Source organism: Lissotriton vulgaris, chromosome 2_1 (genome assembly GCF_964263255.1).
Source record: "Lissotriton vulgaris chromosome 2_1, aLisVul1.2, whole genome shotgun sequence".
In the NCBI taxonomy this organism is placed as follows: domain Eukaryota; kingdom Metazoa; phylum Chordata; class Amphibia; order Caudata; family Salamandridae; genus Lissotriton; species Lissotriton vulgaris.
In genome coordinates this window covers 505,187,640-505,199,682 of record NC_141687.1, presented here as the reverse complement: position 1 = coordinate 505,199,682, position 12,043 = coordinate 505,187,640, and the positions used below count along the sequence as shown (strand labels likewise).

The following is a 12,043-nucleotide window of genomic DNA, read 5'->3' as shown; positions in this document are numbered from 1 at the left end:
CAACCTTCTGTCCTCCAAATGGTTTCTTCTGGGTTCTCTGGGAAGGGTCATTTTTCTTTAAAACTGCAACCACGCGTTCTCTATTGACTCCCATTGAACACGCAGCTATGTTTCAACTCTGCACACAGCCTTCTAGGGTTCTTGGGTACTTACATTGGGTGGTTCCTGGTTCTCCTTGTTCTCCAAGCTCTTCTAAGTCCTTTGGTCCAAGTCCCGTTCTCCTTTGCAGTTCGCATTCCAATTATGTAGTATATAGTTTGGCCACTTTACATCATACACTTGTACAGAGACTATGAGTCATAAGTGTGTAAATCACTTTATAGAAAATGTTACCTAATGCAAAGGGGACTACACGGTGTAGGATCACATGTCATCCATACAGGTAGCCATTTTTTGAGTGGTTGGTTTGGAGATGCACAAACCTGGGATTCAAAACATAACACAGTGGTTAGGGTTGACTTTAATATTAATAAACTATTTCTACCTAAACAAACCTTTTATAGCAGCATCGGGATAATGAAAGACTGGGAAAAAAACAATGTTCTAACCTGCCCTATGCAGTTGCATGAAGCTCTTTGATGGCAGTTCATAGCTCACTATGCTAGAATACGATTGTAACTTGTGAACTGCACAGTAACAAGAGATTCTCTGTGACAAAATAAGTAACCCACTGAGTTAAGCACATAAAATACTGTTCTATGATATGCATGGTACATGTTCTTTGCAGCAGGTATAGTAACCCTCTGTGCTACCCTAGATGAGTCAAAATTCCCACTAGACAAAACTCTCCTCTCTCACCAGAAGGTACATTAATCTCCTGATTTATCTTGACACTTTTGTTGTTGCCGGTAAACTACTGGATATACAAGAAATGTGCAGTGTTTTTAAAACTGCTGCACTGTTTTAAAACCGGCTCTCACCAACAAAACCGACCTCCCACCAACAAAACGGGCCTCCCACCTTTCTAGCATCCCAGGGAAATGCCTGATGCCCGGTTCGGCTTTTCAGTCAAAATACCTGCTGTCTTTAGTTTCTTGTGGTAAACATTCTTGGTTCAATCCCAAGGGTAGGAGAGAATGCACTTATGCCTTTAAGTGCTGCCGGGTTGCTCCGAGCTATGATTGAGGCCGGATGTGACTTCCTGGATGGAGGCTGGCCTTACCACGTGGGGCAATCTTTTCTCTGTTAAGATTCTCAGCACGTTCGAGAGTTTGGTGGACGACTATGGTGTACCCCCAGGCTCCTTCCAATTTACTCCACAATTACGTGACACTTTGGCACTGAATGTATGCTGAGCCAGAGACCTCACAGGTTTTCCAGGTCTTATTGATACATTGGGGTGGTCACAGGGCTGTCACATATCTTTATAGTACCTTGTGTGCTGAGAGGGAGGCGCCTCCTTCAGGCTTACTGGGATGACACCCTAGACACTACAGTCAGATATACAATGGCCACAGTGTATAGGGGTGTCAAAGCTCATATTCACAAATGCCTGATTAAGTATGCACAGTTAAATTATTTTCACCACACCTACCTCACACCGGAACGGTTGACGTGTATGTACCTGTGGTCGCTGATACCTGCCCACACTGCCAGACCACCATGGCAGATTTCATACAAATGATCTGGAGATGCCCACAGCTCGATTCTTATTGGTGCCAGACCATAGGGTCTCTGTCAGAGGCCTTGTGCTCCTTGCTCCTAAGAGAGGGACTGCATTGCTTATTAGCTGTCACCTACCGCTCCACAGCCCGTAAACCTACTAACAAATCAATTGGCTTAGCTTTGGCTCTGGCCAAGCGCAGGATAACTATGAGTAAAACATCTGCTCTTGCCCCCTCTATTCGACAGTGGCTGTCAGATTTGTGCTCAAGTATTCTTGCAGAACAACAGGCCTTACGTGATGGTGGGACTGGGTGTCCGCTACCGACCGCGCCCCCTGATTGGCAAGGGGTAGTTGGAGTATATACAGGGTAAAACCGGCAACAGACCACCTCGACCACTTACTGTATTCTATATGACTCAAAGGACACTAGACTCCTACCCACTCCCTTTCCTCCAAAATGACGCCATGCGCTAGTGGCAGCAGCCTAGGTGGACAGAATGACCCAATTGTGTGATCTACTTAACAGCACCCCACCCCCCCCCTTCCTCCCCCCACCCACCAGTAATCGAGTAAACATCCTCTCCATCCTCTGGCTCCCCTCCTTTCCATCCTCCGGCTTTCCTCCTCTCCATCCTCCCCTCCTCCTGCTCCCCTCCACCAGGGTGAGTGGGGCCGATCGCATACCTAGGTTATGTTCTGTTATAGTAGCTCGTTGTGTTTACATGAATCCATGTACGAAGTGTTCACAAGGCAAGTAACAAGGCTTGTACACGGTCATTATGATTACATTTATACTATGATTTGTGTTAAATGCTTATGTTTGTTCCCATATACATGTGCATTCCTATGCAACAGGATGCAGAATATACTTAGAACAAACACTACGTGGCATTGTTATTTCTAGTAAATTGAACTAATAAATATTTACAAAAAATACATTCTTGGTTCAAACTACAAAACGGGAAATGTTATTTGTTAGACTGCAGAAAAATGAAGGAACTCTTTTGAAGTTGAAATAGGCCCTGTTAAGAAGAAAAGTCAAATATATTCTGCCATGCCAACGTAGTGATTTCTTCCCCTTAGACCTTGGTGGCCAACTGGACAACTACAGCAGTCCCTCAGAGAACATCTATCATTATCATTCCTGCTTACTGTCAATATTGATAAATAGGAAGTTAAACCCTGAATCATTTGACTTTGAGGCTACACCTATGACCTGTTCGAGGTTGAGATGTCTTTGAACATCAAGAACCTGCTCAATGTCGAGACACTAGGTTTGTGGCAGGTTTCAAAGCCAAGGCTTTAGTTTGTGTTGAAATTGAGCCAGCACTTGAACTTGAAGTCATTTCCTGAACCCATAGCAACAGTGTTGTGCAAAACCCATGCTCAAATGTAGAAAGAATAATTGCTTCGCCATTGTAGGACGACGTATGCCTTGAGGTAGAATCAAACACAGGCCCTCTAACAAATCAATTTCATCAAAATGCTCACCATCAGGATCATTGTCTAGAAAGTGCTTGGAGATGAAAAGAAGGAACCCTTCGCACCTGATGTCAAGACATTAGACATCAAGACTCATGGCTTTAGGTTGTCCACCATTAATCCGGCAAACAATGTCCTTATCCTCCATGCTGAGAGTTGTGATATTTAGAATATCAGCTTTGAATTGTCCAGTCTACTCTCCTCGTCATCCCATTAGGAATAAAATACCTGTATCTTATTCATCCAATCATGCAGCGGAAAGAGAAGGGATTGATGGCCACTATGAGGAGAGCTTCTGAAAAGTGTCTGTACCCCCACTCAGACAGCACTCAGCATAACTTGCACTCCGCGCCACCTTCATTGAAGGGACCTAGGAAGAGCTTTTAACACTGACCTTGAAATGCATATTCTTTCCCCCTGTGAAGCGGCCCTGACGATACAGCTGTCCCATTTTATGTGACCAATCCCTTCAAAACGACATTGGAAATTACCATGTAGATATTCGAAATAGCAACCATTCCACAGCATGTAGGAGCACATAAAAGAGTACTACAGAAGTATTACTTTGCATACTCCAAAAGCCTCTGAATAGGCCCCTGATAGGACAGTCCCAGGTCCGATACAGCCCACCTCACTGAAAACAAGTTCTCTACGTCTTTTTCTTCTTTCTTAACTTTTCTTACTACTCCAAATGAATTAAATAATCAAAGTATTCAGCGAGCTAAAAATGTTTTACGGAAATAGCAAGGCCCAGTTTGGAATAGTAACACGCATTGATATGTAATCTTCACAGTAGTACATGGTAAAGAATGTGAATGTTTTAATTGATATTCATTCTTATCTTCTAAAAGCAAATCATTTACTTAATACAAAACGGATAAGTCCTTTGAGATTCTTGTCCATAAATAACTCTTATTGGGAGTCTTTAGTTGCAGTTTGTATATCTTTAGAAAGGGTTCCAGGATTAAAACGTATTTTGTTTGATTCAGTATTCAGTCAATGCAGAAAACGGAGAGAGCAAAGCCTATGCTCGCTCTATATCGTTTCTCCCAGCAGCCAAGCATTATAACAAATTGTTCGCCTCTAGCTGTATTTTACCTGCTTCCCGAAGACCGCTATTCAGCATTATATCATTTTTTTCTGCATTTGTTTATTGAATTCCCACATTAATAAAACAGCCAGTAAAGCGCGCCTTTACCGTCCATCCCATCAAACAGTGGGAGCAGGTAAGTATTGTGAACGAGACCAGCATATAATAAGATACCCAAAACCCATTGGCAGATATAAAGATTGCAGTTGGACTCTCGGGGTTCTGGGGCAACCACGAAAGATTCGGGATCCACTGCCGTGGAGATGACGGAGCTTCAGTGCAACTGGGGGATCTCAGGAAGGGGGCCCAGATTTATTTGGGCCGGGGAGTGGGGTGTATAGTGTTGGTGTATTGTTCGGACGTTTTTGGCAGTAGGTTGCATCAGTAAGTATGTCCAAGGTGTCCCCCAATAAAGCCGTTTGGCGGGAGGGATAAAAGGGCATCTCCAGAATCTCGGCCATGGTGTTAAATACGCCTTGCCAGTACATTGACAGTGAGGTACATGCCCATGCCGTATGTAAAATGAAAATCAGCGGATACAATTCTACAACGTTGACATTTGCTGCAATTATCCCTCCAAACTTGGCAATGTATTCAAGGGTCTAATAATATTGGTGCAAGTATTTAAACTATCAATTTGTGTCTGTGTTTGAGATGGGCGTTTTTAACTTGAGTACACCAGTGTGACCATGCCTTATCAGTGAGCCTGTACCCACATGGAGTCTCCCATTATCTCCTAGCCTCAGTCAATGTACCAGAGCTGCCTGGCATGTAGTTAGAGTATAGGTAAGTAATAGGGTGACCACATTCAGCACACCTTATGGAGGCCCTAAGAAGTGACATTTCCTGGGGCTCATTAGGGAATATAGGGAGTCCTGAGCTAATCACAGACCGAAATGTAAGGATGAAAAAGAGGCTAGTGGGGTGGAGCCAGGGCGGGCACAAAAGTTACTTTTTTGTAATAAAGATACCATTCTCAAAGAGCTCCCCCAGCCCCTTACTTCTCAGCAGAGTCTTGGCCGCCCTTTCCTTTATAGGTGCGATCAAAGGATTATCTGCAGAGGTAACAGTTTGCAGTATCCCCTTCTCTAGCTCCCACCACGCCCGCATACCCCTCCAGGATGTCTACACCTTTACGTGCCGTGCGTCAGGCGCCAGAGCCTGCCCCAGTAAAGATTGCGTCAGAGCTAGCTCACATTCCGTTCCGACGTGCATCGGCACTGTTTGGGACAGGGTCTAGTGTTTGAAATAAGGAACCTGTGCGACAAGATAGAATGTTTAGAAGTCCTGTAATGCCAGACCTCCTTTCTGGAACGGACTAGTTAACACTTCAACGGACCCCTTAGCTGGCCCTTCAAGCCAAATCAGCCGGAACGAGATCTGATGTGACGGTTGGAAGATAATAAGTGCCATCGCAACAGGGATATTAGCGAAAAGGAACGGACACTTAAGTGAGAGCGGGAGCCGAATCCATCTATCTTTTCGAGTTATTATTCGCTAAAGCGCTGTGACAAAAAAACTGCGAATCAAGTGATCATAGTCGTGGGATAGAAACCAACACTCCCAGATCACGTGCCACATCTAGACTCCACTGTAGCAGATACTCCAGGGCAGGTATTGTGTGGAACTCTGTGAGGGGAAAGATCTTGGATTTAGACCGGTTTATCTGTAACTCCCAAACCACCTCTCTTACAGTGGGAGATTTATTTAGGCTATTTGTTAAGCACTCAATTACCCGTAGGTGTCTCGGCGCTGAGTGAAACGAACTAGCTCATGAGGAGATTATTGCTTAAACAGCCAGGTTTTTATCTGTCTGCGAAAGGAGAGCAGAGAAGTGGAGGTTTTGATGTAGGATGGTAGACTATTCCAAAGTTTAGTGGTAGTTACTATGAAGGATCTGTCTCCCCAGGAAACTCTTTTTGTCCTCGGGACTTGGAGTAGTCCAGCGGTTGATGATCGTAGGGATCTGGTAGGTTCGTAAGGACAAAAGGAGTCTTTCAGATACGTAGGTCCTTGATCATGAATTGCCTTGTAGGCAATACAGAGAGCCTTGAACTTGGCTCTTTTCTTCCCTGGCAACTAGTGGAGCTCCCGGAGAGTTCCGGAGATAGAGGCGTACTTGGGAAGTCCAGTAATCAATCTGGCCGCCGCATTTTGCACAAGTTGCAGTTTCTTTAAGACACCTTCTTGAGCATTGACTTATTTTAATAGCGGTTGTTATGGATGCACCATCGGCTGTCACCGAAAGCGGAGATTCGACAGCAGAGGCTGTGGGTTGGAACCTTGCCGACCCTTAACAGTGTGCAAAGCCGGACTTAATGCAATTCCCCACCAACTAATGGGACTCCACTAAGGAACAGTAACAACCGCTATTAAAATAACTCCCAAAAAGCATGGAGAATACAACTCCCAGCATGCAAGACAATTCCAACCAGACCCAGCAACCAATGGGAGGCGTGCCTTTAACAAACCAATAAAGTGGGGTTTTTCTCAAACATGTGGAGTCGCCTATGATTAGGGGGCAACCCGCCCCGAAATGCGTCAGGCAAGAAGCTAAACATACCCATGAATTGGCGGAGAAAATAGTCCTAACAGGCCGGATGGCAGGCGGAGCACGAGTGTGTCCTGAAAAGCTCTAGGGCATTTGTGGATCAATATATATATATATATATATATAATATTTGACTGACTGACAGCTCAAGACTATGAGAGCCTGGGCGGGGAAAAAACTGTGTACTAGGGTCAGGATCAACTGCATCAGACAGGTCAGGACCCTGCACACCAAATTCGAGAGGACCAGCATCAATTAGGATTACGAGATTTAGAGAACCACAAGAAGCAGCTTTAGAAGCAGGAGAACCAAGACCTGAAGGCCAGTGACACCACCGCAAGGATGACCAGTAGGATGAGGGAGAGATGGACTAGAGCCTGAATGACGAGAACAGAACCTTGACTAGGAGGAGTAACAAAAGCATAAGGACAATGTAGAGCCAAGAAAATCAGGAGAATTGGTACTTGGGGGATCATACCTTGGAAGAGCAGAAGTACCAGTATCTGGAGGATCATAAATCAAAGGAGCAAAAGGACAAGTTCAAGACCAGAATTAGGAGGAGTACCAAGAGGCAGATTAGAAGTATGGGGAGGAGAAACTGGACCAAGTAGAAGATGACCAGGAGACGGAAGAAGGTGGTGGGGGCATAAAGGACTAGGACCAGGAGGAAAAGCATAGGACCCGGAACAAACTGGACTAGGGTGAAGGAGAGGATGACCTGTTTTAGAAATGCCAGGAAGACTGGGATAAGAAAGGCTAATACCGGGCCTAAAAAATCACCTGGACCAGGAGGGACACCAGCAGGAAAAGGAGGTCTAGAAGAAGGATGACTAACAGTAAGAGCAGCAAAAAGAGGAAGGCATGACTAGAACGAGGAGAAGTACCATGGTGAGTTATAGCAGGAGGATTATCATAACGAGAAGGAGAAGGACCAGGAGGTGTGGAGGCGAATAATAGAAGGAAGGGGAAGTAGGGGATCAGTAGAAGGAAGACACTAATGTGATCCTAGGCCATATGTTTACGGACATGCCCTTTGTTACAGTTACACTTGTTTTAAACAGTTCCTAGTTACTCTTCTTAAGCCACAGCCCCTTTAGAGATCCCTTCCCCCACCTTTGTCAGGTCCCATAATGCATTTCTTAAACCCTGAGCTATCTCAAAAACCAGTTGGTATGTGACCAATTCAGTAAATGTATACAGCTTTATTATTGCAATTACATTATTGCATTTGTCACTGTTGCCAATTTCATTGGATGCAAAGATTATCAAAAATATTGCAAAGGTTGACTGTCTTTGTCTCCACCCCTCATGATTCCCCCCTATTTCTGCTGCATCAGTGGTGTACTATTGTTAGGATAGCTCCAAGGGATAGCCACCTAGAGTAGGGGCTAGTGCTAGATTAGTAATTCGCTTAGTTAGTTCCCTGTAATATATCTTGATGGAGCACATGAGGTTTCGATCATAACATGTGAAGTGTACTGCAGTTACTGTTGTGTTCCATGAACGAGAACAGATCAGCAGTGCTGGGTTGCTCAAATGCTGAGCGGGCCCAGAGATAAGGCTTCTACAGTTGCTACAGGAAGGAAAGGCCTCGGGGCAGCACACAGAATGTATGCTTATACTTCTCAGCGAGCACAAAGCCAAAACAGGCCTCCATTTGCAGAACTGCTGTGGTTGTAGAAAGGGACAGTTACCAGCTCTGCCACCCTGAGTGACAAAGACAAATATTATTTTCTGCTTTGACTTGTCTTCTATGCATGTTTGATACACCGTTACAATTCTTGCGAACATGTATTGTTTGTTAATAAATATATTGCTAAATTGGTAAATTAATATTGCTGAACTGTCTGTTACACATTGAGTGTGTCACTTACTTCATTGTATCAGACAAAAGTTCCTGATTGCGAGGAATCCGTATAAGTTAGTACATCTGTTACTTACCCAGCACAACACTGCACCCAATATATGAGCTCCCACAGGAAACATTTTCCATTTCCAGCATAACTTTAAGGTGAACAGCGCTCGGGCAGTGTTGTAGTTTGAATAAACGACACACATCACCCAAACAAGGCTACATCCTATTGTTTCGCTATTCAGACCAGTGATCTTTGCATCTTCCTAGCACCTTCTACCCCCATCAGCTTGCTTAGCTAGCCAGGAACCTTATCACAACAAACGTGCCCCTGCGCAAAGTGCACGTGCTGCCGCTTGCCATTGAGGGGCTGCATTCTCTTAGGATGGAAACCTTCATTCTGTTGTATCTGTTAGGAGGTTGCAACAAAGGTCAACGATAGGTAGGGGTGTTTGAGACAATCCACATCCTGCATATTTTGACGGTTTTCTAAAATGCTGTGTTCTGTCTCTGAGCATTAAGAATTTGGGAGCGAAGAGCTGTTCTCGTCCGTGCATGTGTCAAGCTGGCATATTGGGAGCTATGTCTTCTTATGACAGAGCGTTCTGAAAGGACACTAGAGCCTTGTATGACAAGATGTTTGGTTAGTGATGGCTTTTCATACTGGGTTGCACAACTGATGCCCCCGGTTTTACTTGCTATGGAGGCCTTGCTTTAATATTTTTTATGTTCACAAGGTGAAAACTGTATGCACTGCATGTTGTGAACCAACCACGCCCTGCGCCGCAACTGAATTGTTAACATTTGTAGCTCTTGCTGATGCCTATACTAGTTATTATTCAATGTCAATTTGTTTTTTTGCCAAAAATAAAAACAGTAAATCCTTTGTTTTGTTTAAAGTCCGGAAACAAGCTTAATCCCACTTTGAAGCCAATCATCTTGGATGAAATCCTGGAAGAGCAAAAGCTGAAGATCAAAGAAGAGGTCGCCAGGGAGAGTCGCCTGCCCAGGCAGCACATCAATCTGTTTGACAAGTACAACTCGCTGATCAGCAAGCAGGCGGACCTGGACGTGGATCAGTTCTTGACAGAAGAACACACCTTCGATGAGACAATGAGGGAAGTCGTCAAGTACCAGCTGCTCACCGACGAGATCAATTACACATCGAGAAAGGTGAAGTTTGCCTCCAAATTGCTTCTATAGTTATGCCATGACACTCAACATAAATGTGGCCCAAAAAAGCATAAACAGTTATAATAATAGACAAACATTCACACATTCATAAACTGCGAGCAAAGGTCAAATTCTACATTAGTAGGCTTGTATTGAAATTTGGGGAAATTTTGTTTTAATTCCATGTTCCAATCATATTTCACAGGAAAACAATCAATAGGCAGTTTGCTCGTATTGCTTATTTAATGGGATTTCATATGACTGCACACATTTAAGCGAGATTCTCTTGGAAATTCCTTTTTTAAAGAGTCTTTGCCCACTCACTTGATCCCTTGAGAGAACCTTCTCTAGGCAGCGCACTGTTTTTTTTTCTTCTCCCAGCAATCCATTGTCACCAGTGGCAGGTGGAGCACTTTAATAACACAGATGGACGGTCGTGACTCCTTAATTTCTCATATCTATAGCGTTCCTTTGTTTCATGCTTGGGATCCGTCTATTGAGAAGCAGAAAGGGAAGCCAAGGAGATAGTGCCAGTGTTGAAGGGTAAGTCAAGGCCCATTTCCAGGGGGACGCTTAACTGCTCCAGGACAAGAAGCTGATCTATAAAACAAGTGGTTCTGTTGGTAAGTGATAATTACTTTGCTCAGTGTAAATAATACAGTCTGAAATCTCAATTTCCAAAAGCATATAATACAAATTCAATTCATTATTGGTTTAAAGAGTCATTTTTAAACCCTAGGGGAGAAAAGGGAACACACCACAAGAGCAAAGCAATTTGTCAAAAGTAACGTTATTTACTCAATTGGTATTTACAACAAAAACTGAATATGACTGTCAACAAAACATTACAATTTGTGGCGATGTAGTGGTGAGTGTAGTGCAGGATAAGTGACTTGTGGTGATATGTGTGATCAACAGTGCTATACAGGCATAACCAGGGGTGACATATAAACTGTGAAATTGACAAGTTTATTTCTAACTGCCCATTCCTTGCACATGAATACAAAACCCAAGTATTATTTTACATTTTGGTAAATGAAACACTCGCACGCTGGGCTAATTCCCCTGCTGTGCTGAGTGTTCCATTGGAACGGGTGTGGTCATGACGAGCTGAGCTCGTCATTAGCACCGGGGAGCGTTGCGCACCCCCCACCCCCAGCACAGCGGGGGGAAACAACCCCGCACAGAAGGGGTTAAAGTAGAGTGCTCTAGGGCCCAGAAAGACCTTAAAAAAGCCTTGCACCTGGTCCCCAGTGATAGGGCCTTAATAAGTTCGACAAGACAACTTTATAAACAAGTAATTGGACTCAGGAAGGATGAATTAAGAAGACTTGCCTGGGAAGACTTGGAGAGAGCTAGTGCTCTCAAGGATTCCAGGGGCTTCTGGGAAGTCATTAATCATCCTTTTTTTACAGACGCTGTTAGAAATATGGAATCAACTACAACAAGGGAATCGTGGGTTGACCACTTCTCCTATTTAACCCAAACAGCGTATCCATGCAAGACCAAAAAGACAATACAATTATTAGCTTGGAAACTGAGACCCAATTGAGTTTATCCATTTCTGCCAGCGAGGTTGAAGAGGCGCGGATAAAGGGCATCTCTGCAAAAGCCCCAGGCCAGACGGGGTACCCCTAGACATGTTAAAGGGCAATCTCCAATTATGGATTCCATTTTTAGCAAATGTTTTTAAAGCTAAAATAGTGGGGCGCATCCCCACTATGTGGAAAGAGGCTGTGGTAGTGCCAATATATAAGAAAGGCAGCAGGAATGATCCTGTATGCTATAGGCCCATATCCATAATTGATTCAACATGTAAAGTGCTGAGAGGGTAATATTTGCCCGTCTTGATACCTGGGCTAATGACTCCGGTTTATATCTCAATCGCAACGTGGTTTCCAGAAGGGAATGGGAACGAATGAATAATGTCTCAACCTGTCCTTAGTTATGGGTAAGTACATGAAGGCCAAAGTGGGGTGAGGTCTATACACAGGGCCTTCATGGACTTATCTAGTGCTTTAAACACAGTCAACATAGGGAAGCTGTGGACATTTATGGAAAGTATGGGCTTTGAGGAAGCACTCATTACCCTGTTGCGTAGATTGCACTCAACAACCTCTGTTTCTGTACGCTATGGACCAGTGGGCGAAAAAACTAGTTCCATTGCGTCTACTGAAGGTGTTAGACATGGATGCCCTCTTTATTTCTTTTATATACAAATGGGTTGGACACATTTTTATTAGATCAGCAGCTGGACTATCCGAGCATAGGCGGAAAGCCGGTTCCCCT

The 12,043-nt window shown here is 44.1% G+C and overlaps 1 protein-coding gene across 1 annotated transcript in view; it reads left to right on the top strand.

The window, feature by feature from the left end:
* The window catches only part of DNAH7 (dynein axonemal heavy chain 7), a 1,812,153-nt gene that overhangs the window by 274,538 nt on the left and 1,525,572 nt on the right, over nt 1-12,043 (top strand). Inside the window, exon 12 of the mRNA XM_086955398.1 lies at nt 9,482-9,754. Within this exon, the coding sequence (XP_086811524.1) occupies nt 9,482-9,754 (273 nt within the window). The remainder of the gene's footprint in view (nt 1-9,481; nt 9,755-12,043) is intronic.